Source organism: Hesperophylax consimilis, chromosome 1 (assembly GCF_061612785.1).
Source record: "Hesperophylax consimilis isolate HC1 chromosome 1, BYU_Hcon_1.0, whole genome shotgun sequence".
Classification (NCBI taxonomy): domain Eukaryota; kingdom Metazoa; phylum Arthropoda; class Insecta; order Trichoptera; family Limnephilidae; genus Hesperophylax; species Hesperophylax consimilis.
In genome coordinates, this window is record NC_142836.1 from 32,260,270 (window position 1) to 32,286,118 (window position 25,849).

At 33.8% G+C, this 25,849-nt stretch overlaps 1 protein-coding gene across 2 annotated transcripts; it reads right to left on the reverse strand.

The window, feature by feature from the left end:
- Positions 1-29: 29 nt before the first annotated feature.
- Positions 30-23,469, reverse strand: LOC149426669 (uncharacterized). 2 transcript variants are annotated; one of them, XM_089632693.1, is made up of 11 exons: positions 23,277-23,469; positions 22,162-22,238; positions 9,169-9,388; positions 4,258-4,527; positions 3,982-4,174; positions 3,349-3,516; positions 3,103-3,254; positions 2,631-2,948; positions 2,346-2,405; positions 1,833-1,998; positions 30-1,753 (listed from the first exon to the last, which is right to left on the reverse strand). In XM_089632693.1, the coding sequence occupies exons 2-11, from the start codon at positions 22,230-22,232 to the stop codon at positions 1,695-1,697; spliced, it is 1,677 nt and encodes a 558-aa protein (XP_089488819.1). In that variant the 5' UTR covers positions 22,233-22,238; positions 23,277-23,469; the 3' UTR covers positions 30-1,694. The 2 variants fall into 2 exon arrangements, with proteins under 2 accessions (XP_089488819.1, XP_089488829.1); XM_089632703.1 differs by having other exon boundaries at positions 23,273-23,469.
- Positions 23,470-25,849: the final 2,380 nt, after the last annotated feature.

Sequence of the window (25,849 nt, forward strand, 5' to 3'; positions counted from 1 at the left end):
TTTATTTAAATATCATTGGTAGTGTTATTTAATTTTATATAAGGTTTATCTAGTACAATACGGTAATACTCCAATTTATAGTATAATATATTATTCAGAAGTGTTTTTTTATTAAATGTATCGCCATGTATAATGTTATTATGTATTGTTTACATATATTATATGCATTTAGCCTCTTTTTGTAATGTTTGAGTATGTTTGTTTTTCTGTGTTAATGTAATCATTCATATTCTGTAACGAAAACACCAAGTCAGAAGTAAATTGGGGTATAGCTGTATTTAGTTTTCTATGTACGAAGGAGTAAAGTTTTGTATTGATTATATTGTCATATAGCTGGGGATTTCAAAGTCCGTATATTTAACAAATAGGCTTTTCTATCTGCCGAGACAATGATTTGCTACAAATAGACTATGCTTAAGCTGTAAAATGCTAATTGGACATGAAATATATGAAAACATTATTATTAATTAAACTTTGGTATTACCGACTCGCTTTGAATCATTTGGCATTAATCTAAAATTATCAAAATTAATTGAAATCACCGAGCTGCAAAATTGTTAAGTTTGTAACGCATTTCCTAGATATAAAACGACAGGAATTTGGATGAGACAGAAGCAGAGGCCGTATCAAGCAGTAGCTGGGCTGTGCTGTACCGGACCGAGGGCCGGGGGCTGGGGGCTGTGCTGTGCCGTGCTGTGCCGTGCCGTGCCGGGCCTGCTGTTTGCTATTAGATTAAAGTGGATGTATGTGGTTTTGGGTATAACGGGACAGCGGACATCCGCAGCTTGGCAACTATCTCTACGTACTAAGTACACCTCTCCGCATTATATTGGGTAATCTATAATAATGTAACAAATCAGATGTATTATAATTTATTTTTGTTTTATACTTGACCTTGTACAGAGCGTAATACATTCCTAGATATACTATTCCATTGTGGTGATTTTATTTGACATGTGTAATGAATGATCTCGTTATTGTTGAACGTTGTTTGGACATGTTTCATGTTACTGTACTGTATCACATGTCACCTTTTCTTGTGAAATTTGTATAAAATTGGTCATCAAGTACATTGTACCATAAATGAATGCATTTTCATTAATATAAATATTTGCATATAGATACACAATTATGAAACCTAAATTAAATATTTGCAAAAATCTATAAATTATTTTAATTTAATGTTATAGTCCTGATGTAACCTAATTTTTATAAGTTTATCCTCTCTTGCTGAAATTAACTTAGATGATTGTATAATTACATATACCACAATATATATATACCAACTGGATATGGATTCTGCAAATCATCCCAATGCCACCCAGCAGGACCACAAGGGAAATATAAAGCAGGAACCAGCACAACTCATATTTACTTGAACAGTGGAGTGATATTTATTGTTTCTAAAAGTCTCTCACAGTAATGAGACTGTTATTTATTGTATAATAATTAATTAATTATTAATGAATAATAATTCAAACTTTCACACATTTCATGAATTCTTGACACTGGGATTTAGAAGACTTACAAACTGTTAAAACTATGTTGGAATTAACAGAAGAAACAACATGATGGATTATATGTACTAGAAGTAAGTTTAAATAATATTCTTTGGAATAACATATAGGAAAAGTGGGTCTGGTGGCAGGAATACCCCTCAATAGAGCTATACACGCCTGTTGTAGTGTTAATGTCTATAAGTTTTCTGTCGACAGCTCAGCGCTAGGAATGTTATGAGGTCCAGGTCCTGCCTCTGCAATAATAATAAAAAAAATTTAGTGCACAACTTGATTAAAAAAAGATTTGTACATAATATTGTGTGACTTTCGTACCTTTTATTTTGGCCTGGACAGTTAGGAAACTGGATTTAATATTGTCTAAGGCATCACCGAGACCATGTTTTATTTGGTTGAACTCTTGAGTGACGAGGGACAATCTTCCTATAAGGTAATTCAAGTTTTCATCGACTTCAGCCATCCTAGCTGTTATGATTCCAACCTGTGAACAAAATAATTATTAAATAAAATAATTTTTGATAAATAAAAAGATATGGTGCTTGAAATAGAGATCTGCGAAGACTGGCCGAGAAAGTCTCGAAATGTGATGGAAAAATAGGTTCAGAAAGAGTCCACGCCTGGCATTTGGTTGCATGTTATTCTCTCTGAAAACTGGCTGAGAAATTCTTGAAATGTGATGGAAAATAGGTGCGGAAAGAATCCAAACCTGGCATTTGGCTACATGCTATTCCTCATTTATATATTTTTTAAACTCTTCCAATAATTGGAACTGAATTACTGGAATAAATCGTATGTCTATGTAAGTATACACAATGTTTTAAAACCAACCTTTCCTTCCATGCTATCCATTGTGGTAACAGTTCCATTGACATAATGATCCGATTGCGTCTGTGAAGTAAAATGTGTTTGTATGTTGAGGTATATGTATGTATATATATATATAATAGGAAAAGGGGGTAAGTGTCACCACTTGTGAAATAATATTTTCTAAATCATAGTTATATTTTATACAGAATATATGCAAATTTGTTCGGTACCTTACAGGAGAAAACTATGTAGGTACATAGTTATTTTTTCATGCTTTGTCAAAATAATGTGTTTGGTAAAACTCACCTGAAGTTTCTCTAAGGCGGTATTACTAGCTGTGACCTGTTGGTACATAATACCTATTTGCCGCCACACTTGTGCAATTTCATGCTCTATCTTAGAGCTCAGGTTATTCAATGCTCCCGTCTGACTGTCCACGATGGAATGTTCTATCTCATCGAATCTCTGGTTCACTGTCTGGTTAAACTCCTTTCCTTGGCTCGTGACCAAGGCTCCCACTTCCAATAATATCTGATGTATTCCGTATTCTACTCTTCTCTTTGTGTCCAAAACATTGTCGGCAGTTTGAATCATGACCTTTTCTCCCTTTGCTAAAGCTTGAACCTAAAAAACATGTACATAATACATTAGTAGATAAAGTATTTATATTGGATTATTTAGTTCAGTTGGGAAGGTGTTCAGGATTCGAGATTCTTAGATTATGAAGTATTGGTTCAAGCACAAATATCGTTTAGTTTTATTGTGCAATAGATGTTACCTCAGTTCGTAGCTCTTCATAGCTTTTATTAACTTCAGCATGCATATTTTCTGTTTGTGTGCCAGTATCTGTAACAGCCTTGGACAATTCCTCTTGTGCTTGTTCATAATAAGTTTTCATTTCGGCTAGCTGAGATGTCATCTTCATTATTCCTGTAACAAAATTTGATCAATATAATATTTCTGAAGGGTTTTTGGTTTAATAACTACCTACTGTTAATGGTAATTGATGAATCGGACAACTCACCCTTTTCAGCGCTGCTAAGTTGATTATACCCTGTTTCTTCTATGGAATTGATTGTCTGATTTTTAATAGATTCTGTGTCATTTTTGGATGGTAATTCTTTAATAGCGGCTTCGACACTTTCTAGAGACTTCTGAATCCCTTGAATATTTTCCTGCTGCTTTTCAAGAGCTATAAAATAAACATATTTGAAAATGTGTCGTCATTACGGTTAAAAAGCAATATATTTTTATGTTAGCGCCCTTGGGGTAATTTTCCACAAAAATGGAACTTTGTTTTTTTTTAATGTAAATCGGCAAAAGAGTCCCATATGCTCCCAACTGTCTGTAGCCGACTGGCATTATAAATTGGGGTATATTGTGAGGCTGAAGGTAGTAATAATATCTGGCTATTCAGATCTGGTCACCAAACATGTCCAAAACCATTTCAATTCTGAATGGTGGTTACTGAGAGTATCTTCCACTCTGTAACATGCCACAAATATACTGTATATTATTTTGAATGAGTAAATTGTGAAATAACACAAATTAATCAAATAAAATTTATTTGCGCACGCTGGGGTTTGAACCCGTGACCTCCGGCTTGCTAGTCGAGAGCCTAACAAATTTTCCAATTAATTTTTAATTAAGAATTTACCAAGTGTCATTTTATTATGCCATGCTTCATCAGCTAAAGATATTTCTCCGTATGGATCGGATTCGGTGTTGGTCTTGGAAATATTCACATGGTACTCCATGAGCTTGGAGTCGTATTTGGTTAATAATTTCTCCGTCTCACCAATGTGCTTAATGAACATTTCTTCCTGTATGTTTGGTTCTTTAACAGGCTCCTGTAAAGTAAGAATTGGTTTTCATTAAAAAATCCATTATTATAACTGAGTTAGGAGTTTTAGAAATTTCTTGATTTAGGTACCTTTTCTTTTTGACTGTCTTTCAGGTTCATGATGGCTCCCTTTACGCCTCCTATAGCCAGTATGACTCCATCTATTTTACTCTCTAACTTATCTTCCAAGGCAGATATTTTTAGGTTTGTAGAGTTAGTATCGGGTACAGGAATTACAATTCCGCTGATCTCAGTTTTAATCAGGTTTGCGATATTTAAACTCCAAGAATTGAGAGTGTTTTGTATTGTGTCTATTATTTCATTCGTTTTCTGTAATTGCTGCTTCTCACGTTCATCTTTCTGAAGCAAATGAACAGCATCATGAATTAGTATAAAATATAAAACATTTTTTTTAATAAATTTAAAAAATTACAATTTTGGTGATTTTCTCAAGTACCTCAATTATGGTAGTCGTACATGATTTATGTAAGAACCAACAAAATAATATTTTGTAGAGAAAATAATAAAACAAGAGAAAAGCACATATTATGGTGAAACAAAAATAAAAAAATACTTATTATTGTAGAAACCATTTTAGAAATAAATATAAACACTAAACTGATTGATAAAAAGATATTTTAAAGAAAATAGAAATAAAAATATTAAAAGTTGTAGCGCGCGGAATATTACTGCCAATACACCATCTCTCTCTCCCCATATGGCATTGTCCCTGTCTTACTGCACGCAGGCGACGAGATGCGCAGAACCCTTTCTACGCATCCCCCCCACGCGGCCGACCATCCCCTACGCTGCTGACACGGGATGAAGCCCTTAAAAGCAGCAACTCGCCCTTACACAGTACAGTTCTTCTGTCTGCTCGCTTTGGCTAGTACCCTCCCTCAGCTGGCTACCCGTGCTCCGCACGGCCCTCTGAGAACAGCTATCTACTACCATTGCTAAGCACAGTACAGTTCTCCTGTCTGCTCGCCTTGGCTAGTACCCTCCCACAGCTGGCTACCCGTGCCCCGCACGGCCCTCTGAGGACAGCTATCTACTACCATTGCTAAGCAACCGACTTGAAGACTACTAGACTCGCTAAAGGCGTGCTCCTCTTCTTGGCTACCTGTGCTGCGTACAGCCCTTGAGAGACAGTAATCCGCCCCAAGCAAACCTAGGCTAGTCCCGAACAGTTGTGCCGCGACTCTATTCTATTTTGTTGTTCCCAATTATTATCCCGCAAGGACCCTATATAAATCCTTGCCTAGTCGATAAATGTTATTTTTAAAGTGTATTCGTGTAAATTGTAAACTGTGACTATTTTGCTATTGTAATCTGTGTAACCTAAACAATAAACTGTGTTTTAAGCCACCAAAAGTCTTATAAAGTAAGATTAAAATAACTAACTAACTAACCACCATGCCGTTCCCCGCAGTGGTAGGCAGAGAGGACGGACCGCAAAACAACTCGGTCTTGGCACACACTTCTTGCCTCATCTACATTTATACATCCTCTCATACATACTCTTCTATTATTCTGACTCTTGACATGGCCCGACTCAAGTATCTGATTCACTTGATCGTGCCATGTTTTCCTCGGGCGTCCCCGACTTATGCACCTAAGAGAGCAGAATATATGGTAGAGCTTATGGAGTCTTTTTACTATGTCATTTATATGGGCCTCCCAGCAGAGTTGGTTGTCTATGATTATCCCCAAATATTTAACTTCCTTTGATGATTTAAGGGTAGAACATGTGCAATGGATATTATGTGAGGTTTCGGGAGTGTTTAGATTGAGTGAACACAGTCTATGCTTGGTTTAGGGCAGTTATTGGAAGCATTATGCATATAGAAAATTTCATGTATTGTGTTTTATCAATATTAAGTGTGAGGAGGTTTGTGTCTAGGCCAATGCTTGACTTGTATTAGGCCACTATTAGTTTTATGAGTTAATGATTGCCATGATTCATCTTCAAATATAAAGACACAAATGATAATATCTCACCTCAAATATCCATGGTACACAGTGTATTATAGGAAATAAAAGTGGGCCTAGTACACTGCCTTGAGGTATGCCATAGGCCATAGATAATTTATATGCTCATATGTATTTTATCAGAGTTTGTTGCGTTCGGTTTGTTGGATAGTTTTCAAACCATGTATAGGCTACCCCTGTTATTCCGATCTGTTGAAGCTATTTAACCTTCCAGCGGGCGCGTTGAGAAATTTCCCTTGAGCGGGCGCTTGTCGTAAATTTTACGTCATCAAGTTTTCTCCATGTAAGTGGTGTTTTCTTTATACAAACGTTAGGGAATTTCGTTAAGGATATGAAAAATCATAATAGGCAGTACTTTAAAAAATATATATTTGACTTTCTTAAAAAAAACGAAGCAACACTCTAAACATGTTAATATTTCAAAACAAAATATTTTATCGACCTATTTAGTCAGAATCAATATTCTCATCCTTACAATTGTTACAAACCACCTCAACTGAAGAATGTTTCTTGCATGTAAAGGACTTGCAACGGCAACACTTCATTGATGCTGAGGATCTTTTCTTATCCAGTGCACATAACCGACAAACACCGCATTTTGGAAAGCTTCTGTTTTATTCTTCTGTTATCGGTTCAACTGCCCTACCGTAATTCACTTAGAGAAAAGCATTTATATCTTGCGGTAAATTTTGACATTTGATTTGACTCTAGCATAGCTCGAAGCTCGATGCTTACAACTAAGTCGCAAGAGTGGGGGAAGCTATAAGGCGCGTTTGTCGTAAATTTTACGACAGCGCGCCCGCTGGAAGGTTAAGAAGTAAGAGATGGATGACTTTATCAAATGCTTATGCTAGATCGAAAAAAGCAGCAAGTGGTTTGCGACCAATGTCAAGATTATGAGAGATGAATTTTGTGAGAGCGGCTATTGCATCTGAAGTACTCCTACCTTTTCGGAAGCCATATTGGTTATCGGATAATGTTTTGTTATCCTCAAGGAATTTACAGAGTTTACGCTTCACTGTTTTTTCCTATAATTTTAGATATTGTGCTAAAGTAGAGATATCGGTCGGTAGTTTTTTATAGATAAGTTGTCACCTGCTTTGAAGAAGCTTAGATTTATTATATGTTTAAGAGGTGAGGTGATACATTTTTGGAGGTGTTTGATAATTTTTGTTGAAATATGATCTTTCCTGGTAGAGTTACTATTTCAAAGAGATAAAACAGAATTTGAATAGTACTTTCACAGGACTAGAAAATTAACGTTGAAATTGGATGAATTGTACAAATTTTGTGAAACAACCCGTCTTTCCATTTCATAGAATTTGAACAATTCTTCGAATTTCAATAAAGTTAATTTTCAAGTTCTGTGAAAGTTCAATTCAAGTTCTGTTGTTATTTCGGTACTGTGAAGCAATTGGCCCGTCATTATGGGCTATAATTAATTAAAATTATTATGTCATTACATAATAACAGAATTTGAATAGTATTTTCACAGGACTAGAAAATTAACATTGAAATTTGATGAATTGTTCAAATCCTGTGAAACAACCTGTCCTTAATGTACATAGTTGAATAGCATTAATTATTTTAAAATAGGGTTCGAAAATATCATGATCTTCATGTAAATATCAGATATATGTATATATAAAAAATTGTCAATTTCGACTATTTCCAAACAAAATTTATTAGTGAAAAAAATACACAATTTAAGTGAGGATTAAAAGTATCTCTCTAGAAGTGCTCTTACTGCATAATTGCTCACAAAGCTGGTTTTTTTCAATGGCCAATGAGGTCGATATATTTTGAAAATGATTTCCAAGCATACAATATCACGAGTTGACGGTGCCCGGAAAATCTAAATTCTACTAAATTATAATTACAATAAAATATTTTGGCATTAAATTAATATCTCTAATATATATATATATATATCCATCGTGATATAAATATTCCTCGAACCCTTCCAAAAAACAGTAATGCGCGGCCCAGTCCAATTGGTAAACTAAAAAATCTAAATGTTAAGAACTTTACTGGGAACAGGGCCGGCCCCATGCGGGCGCAATTGGAGCAGTCCGATCCGGGCACCGAATTGTCAAGGCGCTGATAATACCTAACACTTAAGTCCTACAAAATTGCCTTTGATATTATTTTTCACAGAAATGGAGCTACACAAAAATACAAATCATCCGAATATTATCGATTAGCGATCACCTATCTAGGCGTCTACTGGTTAAAGGGGCGTCAAAATATAACTTGCGCCAGGCGCCATTTGGCTCAGGGCTGGCCGTGCCCCTGGGAACCAAAAATTAAAAATTTAGAATAACATGATTTTCCCTGACATTCCAACCCCACCCCCCCCTTTTTAATTATGAATTTCGATTGTCAATTATTTAATTATTAAATTATTTTGCCTGAGAACATTTGAAATACAAGTAATGAGATCTTTCAGCTAAACAGATTGTGCAACACTGCTTTACAAAGTATATTATTCTAGCATTTAGCTTTGAACCGCAGCTTTTGGGTGAAATTTCATAAAGTGTTGCCATAAAAAAATGTCTTAGAAAAGTTTTCAGACAGCATTCAAGCCAAACTGAACATTCAATTCAAGTTGTGAAATAATTGTTCCTTAGAATTAAAATAAAAGGTTTTGGATACAATTTTACAATGTAAAACTATCCTTAAAGGGAAATCAGGCCCATTATTCTGGGTTTAAAATTAATTTCACTGTCTACAAGAGATTTCGAAAACAACCCATTTTCTTACCCTTTGAAGTAGAATTTTAATACTTTATGAAATTTTGCTCAAAATAATAGGAAAATTATTGCTAATTATTTGATTTGGAAAAACGGGCAACGCTGGCTGGCGGACTTCAGCTAGTAATAATACATTATAAGGCTGTTTGCCTTTCCAAGATACACAGAAATATTCAGTTTCAATAATTTATTTGTTTACAGTCAATAAATGCTTATAGAAAGAACACAAATAGTGTATTACTTAATTGCATTTTACCTGTATGAGTATAGTTTCCACATTGGACAAGCGCTCATCGAGCCGGGAGATGGCCCCCTTGAGCGGGTCTAGGGAGCGGTGGCGCTTGTCCAGGCCTGCCAACGCCTTCTTCAGCTGCTCCCCGAGCGCCTTCTCCCGGAACTCGTGCCGCTCCAGTTTGTCTTCCGAAGCCCTCAACATGTGGACCATGGATAACATCGCATCGCGAATATCTTCGTGTCTGAAAATCAGAAATTACATTTTCATTATTAAACACTATTACTAACTCCAGGGCCATTTTTGGGTAGGCGAAAAAATGCGCCCCCCTGGCCCTGAACTTTCCGAGATGATCTATTGTCAAAAGTCTCAAATACATTTTTTAAATTTATTTTATCGGCATACATGACACATATTGATGTGGAAGGAATTGTAATGTTTGTAAGCAGAGATATCTGGCATCAATTAAATACCTAGGTATTCATTATTTCTTTATGATTGCTGACATGTACACCATTGATAACAAGTTGGCGCAATCTCTATTTGAAACACTGCAAAGAAATTTAAGCAGTTTTAAAAAATATATATTTGTGCAAAGTATGGAAACTACATAGAGCTTCAGCGAAACCCCTATTGAAATTGCCGCCCGGGGCAGCTGCCTAGGTTACCTGGGCCTAAATACGACATTGACAAGCTCTAGTATCCAGTTACGCCGGAGATTTCAAACGTTTTTTTTTTCAAATCTTTCCTGATTTTACTGCACAATTTCTCCACGAGGATTTATAAATGCGTTTTTGCACATAATTAAATGGTGGTTAACAATGTAATTAAAACGACAGTACGAAAATGAATTTCGGTAGCACATCTGGCAGATGAATACTCCTGAATAAATTAAGGTTCCGAGTTTGAGTCTTGACCTCAACCTAACCTAGCCTAACCTTTTTTATTCTCTGTAGGTTTTTCTAATTAATATTAAGGCGAAATAGGTAGACTCGACCTGAAATTTGTGATTTTTTAGGCCAATTTTAGACGTACGGACACTTTTCTACAAAAAAACACAAATTGATTTCGAAAGATCGTTTTTTTATCTACTAAAGCAGGGGTCTCCAAACTACGGCCCGCGGGCCGTGTCCGGCCCGCCAGTGTCATCAATCCGGCCCGCGACATATTATGACCATTTTCATCAATCAGGCCCGCGACAACTAATCGCTAAGACCTTACTCAGAAGGGGCGAATTCACCGCGAATTTTTTCGTGCGAATATATATGCTCATTGGCGAGGTACTGGGCACCAATACATTGCGTCCACAAGTATAGATATAGGGTACTAACACTACTTATTTCCGCGTGTAACCACGACATGTCGCAAGCGTCGCAGTTGTGACAATACAACTCCAATGGATTGGAGTGAGATTGGAGTGAAATGATTTATGAAGAAATATGATCCCTGGAAATTTTATTCTCCACTTTTTACTTTTACTCCCCCCCCCCGTGGACGAAAATATGGGTGTCTAGAAATTAAAACAGTTTCGGCCTTTGAACTCACTGGAGTAGTCAATGTGGCCCTCCGGCTGAAAAGTTTGGAGACCCCTGTACTAAAGCAAGACGTTAAATTTTGAAAAATAACATTATTTTCCGATCATAATAAAGGGTTACCGTTGGTCGATACGCAGATTTGTTACATTTTCAAAGGTGAATTTGTATTATACAAAAAAAATTTCAAATCATATAATTATACAGTATGAACAATCGATAATTTACCTACGGATCGTATGTTTTTTACAAAAAAATTTTTACAAAAATAATTTACTAAGACATTATTGAAACATTAGAAATAATTTATGACCAAAAAAATATATTTTTACTCTTGCTCTGCACTCTCCGCCGCGACAGGGCGGCGCCGGTCTAGATAACATTTTAAAGAAATTCCTCGCTTAATAATGGAGAGGAAAATACCCTTAGACAAGTTTTATTAGAAAACACAAATTACGACATCAAAAACGTACGTGGGAGATATATTTTCAGAAAAAACAAAGGTTATTAAAATTCAATTATCCGTGCACATTGTAAGTACTTTATATGCTACAGGGTCGTTCGAAAGAATCAGTCAGAATGCGCATATATTTTTATAACATTCAGCGATAATTTTTTGTTTTTTTTTTAATTTCCAGGGAAAAGAATCAACTATGGACTATCAGGAGTTTATGTCTGTTATCGATGTTCCATCTATAAATGTTAAAACTTATGCCAAAGTACATGAAACTGTTTGTGATTGGTGGTCAAAAAATGAATTTTGTTCATCATTTCTATTATATTGTCCAATTCACTATTACATTGGTATAATTCAACAAATTTAATATTTTTGTGTTACTTTTTGTCAGTTTATTATGTCATATTGTGAATTTAGCCTCTTGTTTTAGGAGAAAAAAAAACTTACCTATGATTTTTCAATTGAAATTTACCTTGTGAATTCAATAACATTTCAAAAATTAAACAATAGTCAGGTCTTTCTACCTCCGGTAACCATGAAAGAAATACATGAAAGCGATACAATATTATGCAATCGCATAACTGAGTTGTTTGGTATCAAAACTGGTCAAATCCAAAATTTAAAAAAAATAAACTAAGTATTGGACTGTGTTCATAATTAACAAAATAACAGTTCGTATTTTTCAAAAGCAGTCATATCCGCACATTTTGTTAGAGAAACCGGTTTAAAAAGCGGCAGTGGTATCAAAAATAGTCAAATCCAGCACTATTAATTTTCAAATTAAGTCAAATCCGAGCCGACCAATCAGCTTCAAGAATTTTGTATAGCGCATCGTCCATATTTTTTTTAGTTTCAATCAGTTCTTGCCACGAAAACGTGACTGTTGTGTGTTTTTAATTAAAATTTGCTCTAAAAATGGAAGAAAATCCAAACAAAATAGTGGAAACAACTCCTAATTTATCAAGAAAACCCTTGATTGCTAAAACTTCATGGAAAAGCAACAGAGCAAAGGTTTCTAGGTAAGGTAAACATCCAGTCTTTAGAACAATGCTCTCCTAGAATCAGCAATCCTCAACCGTTAAAATTATAAAAAATGTTTTAAATGATATTAATTTTCTATTTTCCAACAAAGCCAGGGATTAAGATATTTATTGATTTAATCAATATTAATTCAGTTTATTGTTGAAACTGAATGCTGATAATGTCTTTATTTATACGTGGACTGAAGACATGTTACCAAAAGCGTCGAATGAAATCGCCAGTGCTGTTTTTCATTGCCTATGCTCTAATGTTGAAAAATACGAAAAAGTAACGACCATACGCCTCGTGGCAGATGGTTGCAGCGGCCAAAACAAAAATACATCGGTTTTGGGAATGCTTTGCAAGTATCTTATGGACTACGCACCAGAACGAATAAAAACTGTGGAGTTGCTGTTTCCAGTAGTGGGTCACTCTTTCCTGCCGCCAGACCGCGTATTTGCCCAAATTGAGAAGAAGATTAAAAGAACGGAGATTATACCAAATCCACAAGGCTACCACCAATTGTTTAAAGATTATGGAACAATTTTAAATTTGGGAACAGAAGTAGAGGTTCTTGATTGGAAAAAAAGCGAGTACTGAAGTACTAAAAACTACAGGTGGACTGCATTTTTCAATCAAACAATGTAAGAAATTTTTCATCAAACGGAACAAACAGAAGCGCAATGTTTTAGTGCGAGCAGAGGAAAGCTACCAAAATAGATTAGGTTCACCTAAAAACATTTGCAAAAAGAATAAAACCATCAGTCAAATAAATATCACCACCGTACCAACAAATGTGGCAGTAAAAAAAGAAAAATTAGATGATGTTAAAAAGCTACTTACTGCTCACTATGGCGAGCAATGGAAGCTTCTACCGGAGCTACAGTACTTAAAAAAAAAATTTGAGAGACCAGACACTGACATCCATTTTCATTCAAATGAACAATGTGAAATGGAGGATGAATTGCCAAATTTAATTGTGTAGTCTAATAATTATAAATATAGTAATTTGAAGAATATCTCGATGGAAAACTTGATAAGATGAATATATATTTTAATTACTTTGTTGTCTATTTTTTCACTTTAATTTATTTCCTAGTACCTTAGGTTTTCGACCCCTGATCCTTATTTAAGTTATTTTCTAAATAAGCCAAATCCACACAGTTAACATTCAAAGATAGTCAAATCCACTAAACTTGCTATCAAACTCGGATAAATCCACACTTCACTATCAAACTAAGTCAAATCCAAACTTGAAAACTCAATTTTGTAAGTTTTTTATATGGGATATAAGGTCGTTTATGGTTAATTATTTTTATAAAATCTATTTAAACACGCCGCCAAAATTTTTACTTTCTTCGGTGCTGCCATATAGTAAAATCTGAATTTGGAGTTTCCTGAAAATTCACCTAAAGTGGAGTTCACCAGTTTTGATACCAATTGACTCAACTACGTATGTAGGTAGGTACCGTAGAAAAATGGTTAAGTATTAGAAATAAAACTTACTGGTAATACCTATCGTACAAACGAATAAATATGTAAAACGAGCTCACTTTTGTAAAGCCTATGTAAAATAAATAAATAAAAAAAAAAACAAATGAATAACAATATTTAAAACAAATCCTTGGCAAGTCGGCGCCCGGAGTGGACTGCCCGAGGGCCGGCCTTGAGTGGCGCCATCTACCAACGAGCTATGATAATCCAAGAAGTAAATCCAAAATGGCAGCAGATTTTGTAAAATAGTGGTTGTGTTTTTGTAAAATCTTCCCCAAAATTTATTGGTGTCATGAAAACACATTTTCCTTTTTAATAAAAATAAAGTCGTAATTTTATTATTTTTGTTCTATTTTGTTATTTCACTAGCCTTCAAAAATGTTTTGTTTTCATTAGATAAAGCTAATATTCTTTTTAATCACTATGTAAATTTTATCAATGAATGAAGCTTTTATTTTCCTTGGGGAAAATTATTAAATTATTCTTATTTTGATTTTTAAAATATGCATAAACAAATAATGTATTATATTAACAGCATTGTAACCACAGACATAGGATGATTGTAACTAAGTATTATTCATCCACGATTGTAACATAATATAATTATTTTTAACCTGATAAACTTAGAGAAATGTCTTTATAATAAGAAGAAAAAAAATCTTCATGCACCATGTAAAAATTCAACAAAATTAAATTATTTTCACTTGGTTTAGAACCACTTTATTTTTATTATCTCCGACCTGTTTCGTAATCAACTTCCTTTTGCAGAGGAATACATGTAGTGCCGGCCCTACGTGGGCGCCATTGGAGCACTCCGCTCCGGGCGCCTAATTGCCAAGGTGCTGATAATAACTGATACCTAACAGTCCTAACACATCGCCCTTGAGATTAATTTTCATAAAAACGATGATACACAAAAATACAAATCATCCGAATATTATTGATTACAGTGATCACCTACCCAGGCGTCTATTGGTTTTGACAAGGGGCACCAAATTTTTACTCGCGCCAGGCGCTGTTAGGCTCAGGTCCGGCCCTGCATGTATACTAACTGATTTTTAGATTATTTTTTTTTACAAAATTATTTAATTAATTTTTAAAGTTCCCAATAAAATGTAATCAGAATCTTGGAAAAAAATTATTATGTACTAGCTGTGTACCCCGCCACGCGTTGCTGTGGCTCAGTCTGTCTGTGCAGATAGATAAACAAACGACAACAAATGGCGTTGTTTAAAAAAAACATGTTTTTACCTGTCACAGGCGACATCTATATAATGTAGTCGAGAAAAGTATAGTTGTGCTTCAAATACAAAGGTGGGTAAAGTCGTTTTATACTTCAATTCGGGGAATTGAAGTCAAAGATTCGCAAAAGGGTTGATTGGCCGGGAAGCAATTATTCGAATAAGTTCCGTCTTCATTTTCCGTTTCCTGGAGAAGAGAGCTCTATTTCCTGCGTGTGAAGTTGTTGACCGCTTTGGCGGATATTTAAAAATACTATGCATGTACAATGCACATCTTACGTAAATAATGTACGTAGAAGAACGGATTGAAAACCTTTCAGTAGATATCGATGTATTATTGTAACGTCTGTCGATGACAACACACCTTTATTACAGAGTTCAACTTATTATTCTAAAAAACCAAACAAAAGATTATAAACTAGATTATTTACTTTTCAACTGTAATCTGAGATTTTTTTACTCCCATATAGTGTTCAACAAAGCTGTCCGATTCCGTAATTTATTCATCTGCCTTTTACAAGTATACATATATTCTTCAGAAGTACAATAATAAGTGTATAGTACATAACAAAATATATTATTCTGCAACAATAACTTTAATACCAACTATCACATACACGCACCTATTTCTCGCTTTCACACACTTGGAAACAAATTCACCTCAAATATCGACATATTTAATATAAGTTTGCCTGTGTTCAAGAGATACCTGAATGACATTTTTATGTAGCATATTAGAGCGATTGCGTATGTTTGTTGTTTTCTTGTAGATATGTTGTGAGCTAAACAAAAAATTGTTATTTTTGTGTTGATGTTTTAAAAATAAAACCTTCTGTTGTCACTGTATTATACAGTAAATTATGTAAAATATGTATAATGTAAAAGCCCATCAGGGCTTTTAAATTAATAAATAACATAATAAGCCGAGTATGATCAATATAAGCTGGTACAATACAACAGTACACAGGAGTTCAATAATTATATATAATAACGAGAGTACAAGGTAAGTACTTCATAAATTAGTGTGGATATTTTAGCATCTCGCCAAAAGAATTTCGAAATATTGAGGCATCCGATTGATCAATTCCCCTTAAAAAATCGATTATTGTACTATGTTTATCATTTCCCAAAGAGGTGAGTGCTGTTTTATTTGGAATTTTGACACCATGTCAAGTGCATTAACTGACTAGATACTATATACAATCCATATATAATACATTAGATACATTATTACATATATTAGAGAGCAAATAGCAATATGATGGGAAATTGTCTGTCTTGAATGTCAGTCTCTCACCAACGGACTGCCATTGACAGGGGCCATGTGCGTTTCAGGGGTGAATTTGTGATGGGAGTTGTGTTATTCATATTATAATACTGTTTTAATTAAATAATAAATAATAATTAAGACCTTTCAGATTTCTAGAATATAGGTCACCCCTCCATATATTTTGTTCTTGTACTTGAACAAAAACAAACCAAGTTCGGGATTTTTTGGTTAGGTAGGTAGGAACCTACTTACCTACTTACCTGCGTATATAATTTTTATTAAACTAATAATAATAATTATGCATATCTAATTTTAGGGTGCGCCATAAGTTTTTGCACTTATGAAAACTCAAAAAAAGAAAACAAAAGGTCGTATGTAAATGAATGTTTATTTAAATAAAAGTAGACGGACAGGAATTTTTAAAAATGTCGAATCTGGGATCAAGATTTTTAAAAACTCTTTGGAACATTGCGCGCGTGGGATACATTGGATGTATGGTAGGTTGATCAATTTTGGTGCATCAAAATCGTAGTGTTGTACCCATGGAATTGCTGTACCTTTGTAAGAGAAATACTGTCAACATCTTGACATATTCTGCAGAATCAGATTTTCCGAGTGCGTCTTCGGAGAAGTAAGTAGGTACCGCTATCACTTTTAGAGAATGAAGAGCCGTTTGATGTTATATTTTAGGGTTTTCCTTGCTACAGAATCTATTAAAAAAAATTTACGTGCTCGTTTAGATGAAAATGGCCCTTGTCCGAACATAAGATGCTGTAAAACTTTTGATCATTGCGTCAACGAATAGTTTATATGAAAATTAAAACATTGTGTTTATATCCTGCACCAATTGGATCTTGTAAGAGTAAATCCAGATTTAATATTCGACGAAGATATGATTAGGGTATCGCCAAAGCAGCTGAACGCTGCGCGTCGACAAGACCGGAACTTCTCATTGCTCCTGTTTTTATCTCATTTAGTGTTGAACCAGTCGCCTCTAACTTATCGATCTATGTTTTAATTAAATTAACACTGTGACACTGATTTTAATCGATAATGAACACGAAACAGACGCCGAAAAATCACGCTGAAATCGTTTTGTTTGTAAAACTGGTTTTCACAGAAAACCATTCGGGGCGAAAAAGAGTACCGAGCTTTCGCGTGTAATTTATAGAGGTTCAGACGTTGCGATTTTAGTTGATCATCTCTCTGTTAAATGACACTTGAAAGCTAATCGACAAGTTAGTGTGAAAACCCTTTCAATAAAGTTGATCAAGTTTTTAGTTAAGCGACTAATGTTGAAAGCCCGTCTACTTTTGATGAAGAGTCATCGTTCGAGTTTTGCACCGAATCGACAAGTTTGAACACATGTTTCAACTAGCTTGTGATTTTTAGTTTCTTGCGTCCTTTATTTCTTATGTATGTAGTGGTCGGATGACATAATGTTCAGGTTTATTCACCCCTGCGAAAGCGATGCCTGTCTTTTGGATCAAAAACAAGAAATATTTAATTATTTATTATTTTTTAAATGAGACATAAAAAATAAAATTGAAGCAAACAAAGCCATGTAAAAGAAGGATTTAGTATTAGTGTTAGTATTTCCAGAGTGGAAGATACTCTTAGTATCACCCTGGTGTAAGACCACCATTCAGAATTGAAACTTTGAAAGACGGTTGGGAGTAGTTGGAGCTCTTGTGCGGTTTCACATAAAAAAAATAAAAAAAGAGTGGAGACTTGAAAACGAAACTCCCAGTGCAAGATATCTCATTGTTATTTCTATTTTTATTTATTTTTAAATAAAGTTTATGATGGGGTTTTTTTTAGTTTTTTTGTTGGCTAATTCCGCTACACGCTTTTATGCATGCACAAAAAATAATAAAAAATTTTTAAAAAAATACTTGGTTTCAAGTTAATTACCCAGTACAAGAAACAACTATTTATTTCGGGGGAGATGGTAAAGATGCATTAAAATTCATTGACAGTTAATTTTGAAGGTTAGGAAATACCATAGACATATGAATATTAGTAGACCTGCCCTAAGTGATTAAAAGCGTATTATCCCCACTCCCCATACCGGTTCCATTGGAGCCGGCTGTGCTCGCGTATGGCCTCAAGTGAAATTTGAAAACGTGACGTCATCATTCTTGTGCGAACTATGGTCGAGGCATCATCGGTTCATTTTACGAAATAACACGGCAAAATGTTGACTTGTACTATGAAAACTTATAAAAATAGATGTGAAAAAGAGAATAAACCCAACTGTCGTATTACATTCCATATATAAGCATTATTTTACTTTATTTTAAGCATATTCACATCGTATAATATGAATCAGTTGTTACTATCACATCGAGAAACGTCTGGACGCGAAACACAAAGCTGGTTGGTTGCTGGGAAGTAAATTATGAACATTTATAAAAGTGTCTTAACTAAATACTTAAACGAAATATTCGACTCTGAAAATAGAACCGAATTTTTTTGCCGAATTTGGACTTCGCAAATTTGTTCATAACGTGGCGAGTAATTTGCGCTCCCATGTAAAAATGTCTATTCATTCAAAAGCAGATTTTACTTTTAAGAAGTAAATGGTGATATTATAATGCGAGATGCCTATTTACTGTCAGATTGATTTATTGACGAATCACAGTCAGCTTCACTCCCTTCGTTCTTCAACAGTTGATTTTACCCCTCGCCATTATCTTCTCGTCTATTAATTCCTATGTCTGTGGGAAATACGCTTAAATTCTTTAAATAGCCCAAACAATTAACCTAATAACCAATTTTGTGCATATATTTCCATCTCTACCAACTTAAATTGTTGTTTTCGGCAGTAATTAAGTTGAAATCAAATAATGTTATTTATAAATAAATGCGTATTATGGGTGCAGCGGATTTCAATACCCTTCAGTATCTTCTAATACTATAATGTTAAGTAATTCTTCTTAGAATCCATTTTCTAACCCCAATAAGACGTTTTTGTGCTTTTTCAATGACATGTTCTCAAGTTCAGCAAAATTTCAGAAATTATAGAGACGCACGTACGAATAATTTCAGTTGACGCCATCTTGATTATCAATATCGGTTCGAGTTACTAAAACGTTTGAACGAAATCTAGTTCAATTTTTTGTCTTTTATAAAAGCCGCGTCAATAAAAGTTGTTCAACTAAAATCGAACCTTCTGAACCTCCACTACCGCGCGCCCACCCTCGGTCCTGTTCCCCGCTCAGAAGCGATATCAGAAGTGCAAAAACTTATGTCACACCTATATACATAGACTTAAATGTCTATATAACATAAATATATGCATAAAAATACCGAAACATTGGTAGGTGAGTAGTTTTTTTTATGTATTGGTATATTTCATCTCGCTGGCAAGTGTAAAAATAGTGTTAAAAAACAATGAAGTTTACCCATTCAAAGTATTCCTTGGAAATAAATATCGTTTTTTTTGGGAGAAAGAATTTTACCCTAAATGTTTATTTCTCTTTCTAATCTGGGGAGAAAACATATATATTTTAGCAGTTATTTTTTAGGTTATACAGTTATTATTTACTAATTGTAAATTTAAAAGGTTATCAATAAAGTAACGGCTGTAACAAAAAGGTTCCAAAGATTAACGTAACCAACGGCCCGCTGTAATTCAGCAAGTTTAAGTACCTACCTGCATTAGCATGGTTCTAATGTGATATTGTGTATTTCTTTATAAAAGAGCGGGTGCAATATTTTTCAAATCTTGTAACCCCGCAAATCATATTTTTGGTCAATCGTTGTCCCAGTTTGCCCCTGCAGCGCCCTTTATAAGAATATAATATTTATCATGATCTGAGCGCCCATCGCCCATCGCCCATGTGCACAAGCACAAACAGGATGCACAGTTTATTACCTCCGAGTGTTCCTTTTATAGCACGATCTATGCTTCTCTATGTATACCACCACTGTTCTAAAACCTAATAAACATTCAGATTACAATCGCCGGCGTCGCTTTTATCAATTGAGGCGCCAGCAGCCAGCATGACATGTGGCCGGCTCGGGCTCGGCATGAGAGCTGTGAGCTGACAGCTGGGAATTACATTATGGAACAATGAAGGTATTCAAACTTATGGGGTTTATTTATTTCGAAAGAAAGGAAAGTATTTTTAATCGTTAGCCCCGCAAACGAGTTAAAGTAGGGGTTGTCGGTCCACTGTCCCTGCATTTTGAATACGTTGCTTGCTTATCGCCAGCGAAAACCGAATTTTACAGGTACCTACCATTAAAATGTTATTAATTCATTTCTGATTGTTTAAATACACCTTTGTGGCATTTGTTGAACTTTCGCCAAATGAAGTGTTCGTGTTGAATGGTTTTGTGCCGATGCCTATGAAGAAAATGCACTTTCTTAGTTTATACCTACCCATTTATTTATTTTATTTCGAAAGGCAGACATTCCCGGGTTACGAATAACCTAATATTTGAAAAATATTCTAATATCATCATTAAAAGCGGAAGATGTTGCTTGTGAAATAGTGGAGGAATTTACCCCAAGACGCCCGATCATAAGCCGTGTGTAGCTTGTTTTAAATAAATGTATGTTAAGATATAATGTTGATTTGACGTGCCAATTAAAGACTAAAGAGGCATTAAAGAGGGTTTCTGAATCCATGAATTTAATGCTCAAAGCTCACCGCCCACCCCTGATTTTATCATCTTCATGTGGGAATTTTTGCCAAAGTTTGTACATTACGTTTGTACGTTTTTCACATGTGCCACGATTTTAATAGTGATGTGTTATATAATGATGGAAAGTTATATATCTTTAGTCAGTTACCTGTCGAACCTGTATATTATATTTAATTTATTATTTAGATCAACGGGTGGTGTGTTTTTAGCGTGTCATATATTTAGCATTCAAGCAATGTCTGATTTAGAAATTAATTAATTTATTCTAATAAAAATTTAAACACAACATTGAAAAAAATCACTTGTATCATTTCTGGTATTAAATCAATTAGTTCCATCCCGTGACCATTTATGTATTTTTAATGCCGTTTTTCGGATTAGTTTATAAAAGTACAAACAATTATATTACGTGTATATAGTTTTTTTTCATTATTTTTTGTGCATAACTGAACTGCCTCAGAAACAATCTTTTGCATTTTTAAGTGATAAATTGAAGATGTCTACTGAAGAATCCAAATTATTACCCTGTATATTAGTAGGTATTTTGGGCGTAAGAAATAAATATAGTATTTAGTCCCAGAATTTCTACACTGAAAAAAATAGACTTCTAGTAATCTGGTATTGGAGAAAACTTGAAATAAAAGAAAGTAACGGAATGGAAAGCATAAAAATTATAAAAACGTGTTCGAATTGGCGAAAATGCACAGGTATCAATTTAACAGGAACAGAAACTGCAAAGCTTCTACATAGGTCCTTATTTATCCTTACAATAAATCATATTTTATCACTATCCCCGTCACTGGTGTTCAAGTCTAAGGACGGGTTGTTTTACAGAATTTGAACAATTCGTAAAATTCAAAGTAGATTTTCAAGTTCTGTGTAAGTTCTATTCATATTATGTTATTATATCATTATGTGCCAGTTGCTTCACATGACTGAAATAATTACATACCTTGAATAGAGCTTTCACAGAGCTTGAATTGTAACTTTGAAATTTGATGAATTGTTAAAATTCTGATTTATTAAATTGACGTTGACAATAAATCACCATAGTTTTTTTTATCAAAATTATTATCTGTGTAGGTAATTGAAATACATATTATGATAGCAAAAAAATAATGTCCCATTGACCCCCTTTAGACTGGTCAATACAGAACCGAACTGGAAAAAAATCTATGGCATTGATGTAAGTAGGTACCCACATGCAGATTTCGTATTTATATTATTTAGTTAACACTGGTTAAATATGGATGCATTCATGCTCGCAGCTATTACATGTGTGGCACTTGAAAATACACTAAAAGCCTATTATGTTGGGTAGTAAATAAAACGGTATAAAGCACTTACGTTACTTCTCTGGCCAATGTAAGTGATATAAATGGCACTGTGAGCGCCAGAACTAATATAAGGATTTTCATCGTTTCCTGAAAGAAAATAACATCGACATTAACAATTTGTGCGTATATATATTATTTAATAAAGCCTCACGTTTATGAAAATAAAATTTAGAACAACCCACAGTTTATTTTCCGCCGAATATAAATTTGTTGCACACATTAATAATTAAAACAATAATTGACTCACTCACTATCGATAATGTGATGATATTTTCTCATTTACATTCACGCAAATCTGTATACTGTGTCGTATGTACCACATACTTAACCAATAAATGTAATACTAAAAGGATGTAATATAAACCTACTAAGTACGTACCTACATACAGACAATAACGATATCTTCGGGTTAAGAAGGTTATTTTGCAAACGTATTCGTAATACATGATTCCAATAAATAAATCTGCGATGTTTGATGAACTGAAACTAAGTCAATTGCTATCCATGTCATTCAATAACTAATCATTAATTAATAACCTACCCAATAAAATATTATTTATAAAAACAGCAATGTGTGCGTAACACATATTTCTATACAATGTATCTGACCTCTTGTATGTTGGTTATCGTTGGGTCAAAAGAAGTCTTTAAACTAATTCTACATTATTTGATGCCACTTTTACTATTGGATCGAAAACTTAGACTTATTTTCACATAAGTACCGAATACTTATCACTACAAACCGACACAAATATCAGGAGAATGCACATTTGTTATAATAAACCAACAGAAGTATAAAAGAAAGTAATAATTCGTAGGACGTGTAAAGGGGTATAAAGTTTAATACACGCATAAAGTTTAATCATGTTGAATTTCTTGTACTTACGACAATACAAAATAAGTTTTTGATTGGTTTTTCAGCTTTTCCGAGATCATCGACAGAAAAATCTCTCGAACGAATCAATCATCTAATTTAGCTTTAAACTGCACATTATTATAATTAATTAATCTCAAATCAATAAGTAGAATAAATAACAATATGCACTTGATGGTAGACATGCGGAAGGAAGGTACTTTAAAAGAAATCTATTTATTTATGAGGATATAATACATAAAAATACCTACTGCAGTAAACTTTTCGATTTGAATAAAAATAATTGTATTATTTAAACACCAAAATTTTCACTGATTAATCTTGGAAGACACAAACTATCTAAATAAGGGGGGTCAACAGTCACTAGTCACCAGTCACTCGCCAGTCAATATCAGCACCGCGGGCACACAAGGCGGCGTTCAGACTGAAGCATAGGACTGAAGATGACTGTCAACATACAGCGGCCAATGGATTCCTGCATCCACCCGTATCCCATTTTAGAAATGCTCAGGTCCGTATTAAGGCGAAGCTTAATTCCAAATCACTATTTTGATTAATCTTTATAACGAATTGGTGTACATTATGAAGACCAAAAAATATGCTTTAGATAAATTGAAGGTTTTCCTATCGTTTCGCTTGAGTAGAATACAAATAAAAAGTAATTACTCAATAAAAAATATAAATGTAAAGTACTAAAAAAAATATTTTTTCAATAGAAATAAATGAACGCATAAAGGACAGTTTCACTTGATTAACTTTTTCGCTTTCTTATAAAATTATTTACAAAATAAATAAAAACCAGTTTTGTGCTAGAAATCGAACGTTTCTAGACTCCGTTTGTCAAGCGATTTTAATGCCTATTACCTACAATATAAGGTATACAATATAATATAATTATATTATAATATAATTATATTGCAATATAATTACCTACAATATAAAGTATACCAAGAATATGCACATTTTTGGCTTGTAGCTTCCTCTTAAGGTTTAATGAAGAAAACTTTATACATGTTTTAAAAAATGTATTAAGTTTTGTACCGTTGCGATGGTACGAAGGTAGTTTTCTATAGAGTGGAAAGCACACGTTGCTTCAACCTATAGACGGTACACGATGTACGGAAACTCGGCATTTTCGTCAAAATGTGTACAGGTCATTTTTATAATTTTTATTCCTTTACTTTTAAGTTTTATTTCTAAGTATCCACCAGAGATGTGCAAAATGGGTACCCAAAACCATTTGAAATGCAAAATGGAAATGGGTCAAAACTTTTCCATTTGAAAATGCAAAATGCAAAATGGTTTTTAGAAAAGCATTTCAAATGCAAAATGCAAAATACCTATTTTCAAAATGCATTGAAAATGCAAAATGGTTTCTCAGGTCAACAATTTTGTCATTTAATAATGTACATCAATGTAGAACAAACATATTACATAATGGTAAATCCAAAAACACCACGACTACAGATTATGAAACCACAAAAAATTTGCGCGGGACTAATGTTGCCAACGTAAAAACATAGAAACTGCTATCTAACATTTAATATTACAGCGTCATGGCCCCATGTTCAGTATTTGAATCAGTATTTTTTGTAATGGTATCACTCAATTGCCAGGGCTCCTACCAGGGAGCAACTTGACAAATGTAAATTATCTCTCATAGCGAGGTTGAGGACCGACTGATATTTGGGGCTTATGAAAAAAAGATGAGTGGAGATAGTAGGAAGAATGTTGCAAAAAAGCATTTAAAATGGAAAATGCATTGAGAAAAGCATTTAAAATGCAAAATGCAAAATGGTTTTTAGAAAAGCATTTAAAATGCAAAATGGAAAATACCCATTTTGCATTTCCATTTGAAATGGATTTATTTGAAATAAAGCACATCTCTGGTTTCCACCAATGCTAGATTACTAGAAGTCGGGATATTTTCTTCAGTCCAGAAATTCTGTGACTAACAATTTACCCAAAATACTAATGGAAGATAATAATGTCGATTCTTCAGTGGACATCTTCAATTTATCATTTAATAAATACAAAAGATTGTTGCTGGGGCACTTTAAGAAAGATAATTCAATACATTATTCCCATGTAAATTATCTCTAAAAAGGGCGCTAAAAATAAATAAATGTGGTTACGTCATGGAACTAACTTTTCGGATTCTTTACCAGAAAGTTAAACTTAATTAACGTAACCTAAAATAGTGGATTGCTGTATGGGAACCCATATTAAACATTTAAATATTAGCAAACCATAGACAAAATGGAGAAATAATTAACTAAAAATTCTGCCTCAATACAGGTTCGCCTAGTGAGGCAGGTTATGCACAACCTAAAATATAGTATATTATGCCATTTGTATATAACACTCTTACATTCATATATATTTTTTCTTATATTAGAAACTGCCGTATTATTGTAACATTATTCTTTCATCAATTTCATTGTTTCTAACTGACATATAATTATACAACTTACTAATGATATATTATATATATTCTGTAATTTTTTGATGAAATAAATAAATTTAAAAAAAAAAAAAAATGTTTAATTGAAGTATAAATGGGACATGGTAAAACACACACTTCATTTCGATCTAAATAATTAATTTAAAATGTGAACCAGTTCGATAGTTGTACTTAACTCAATTGATTAAATAAATTAAATTATTAAATTTTCAAGTAAACAACCAGGAGAAATCCTATCAAAATCGTAGGACATGACATAAACGCAATGTAAAAACTTTGACGATAATGCTCAAGTTGATCGGGGTGTGTTGAACCTAATTACTTAAAACTTTAACTGCTTGTATTATAATCCTCCGTGGT

Bases quoted from the DNA above. Each gene is read 5' to 3' on its own strand.
- LOC149426669 (XM_089632693.1), bottom strand. From the start codon at position 22,232: ATGAAAATCCTTATATTAGTTCTGGCGCTCACAGTGCCATTTATATCA. The intron at 9,389-22,161 runs GTAAGTGCTTTA...TCTGATTTTCAG, and splicing joins ACATTGGCCAGAGAAGTAAC to ACACGAAGATATTCGCGATG. The intron at 2,949-3,102 runs GTAACATCTATT...CATGTTTTTTAG, and splicing joins ATGAAGAGCTACGAACTGAG to GTTCAAGCTTTAGCAAAGGG.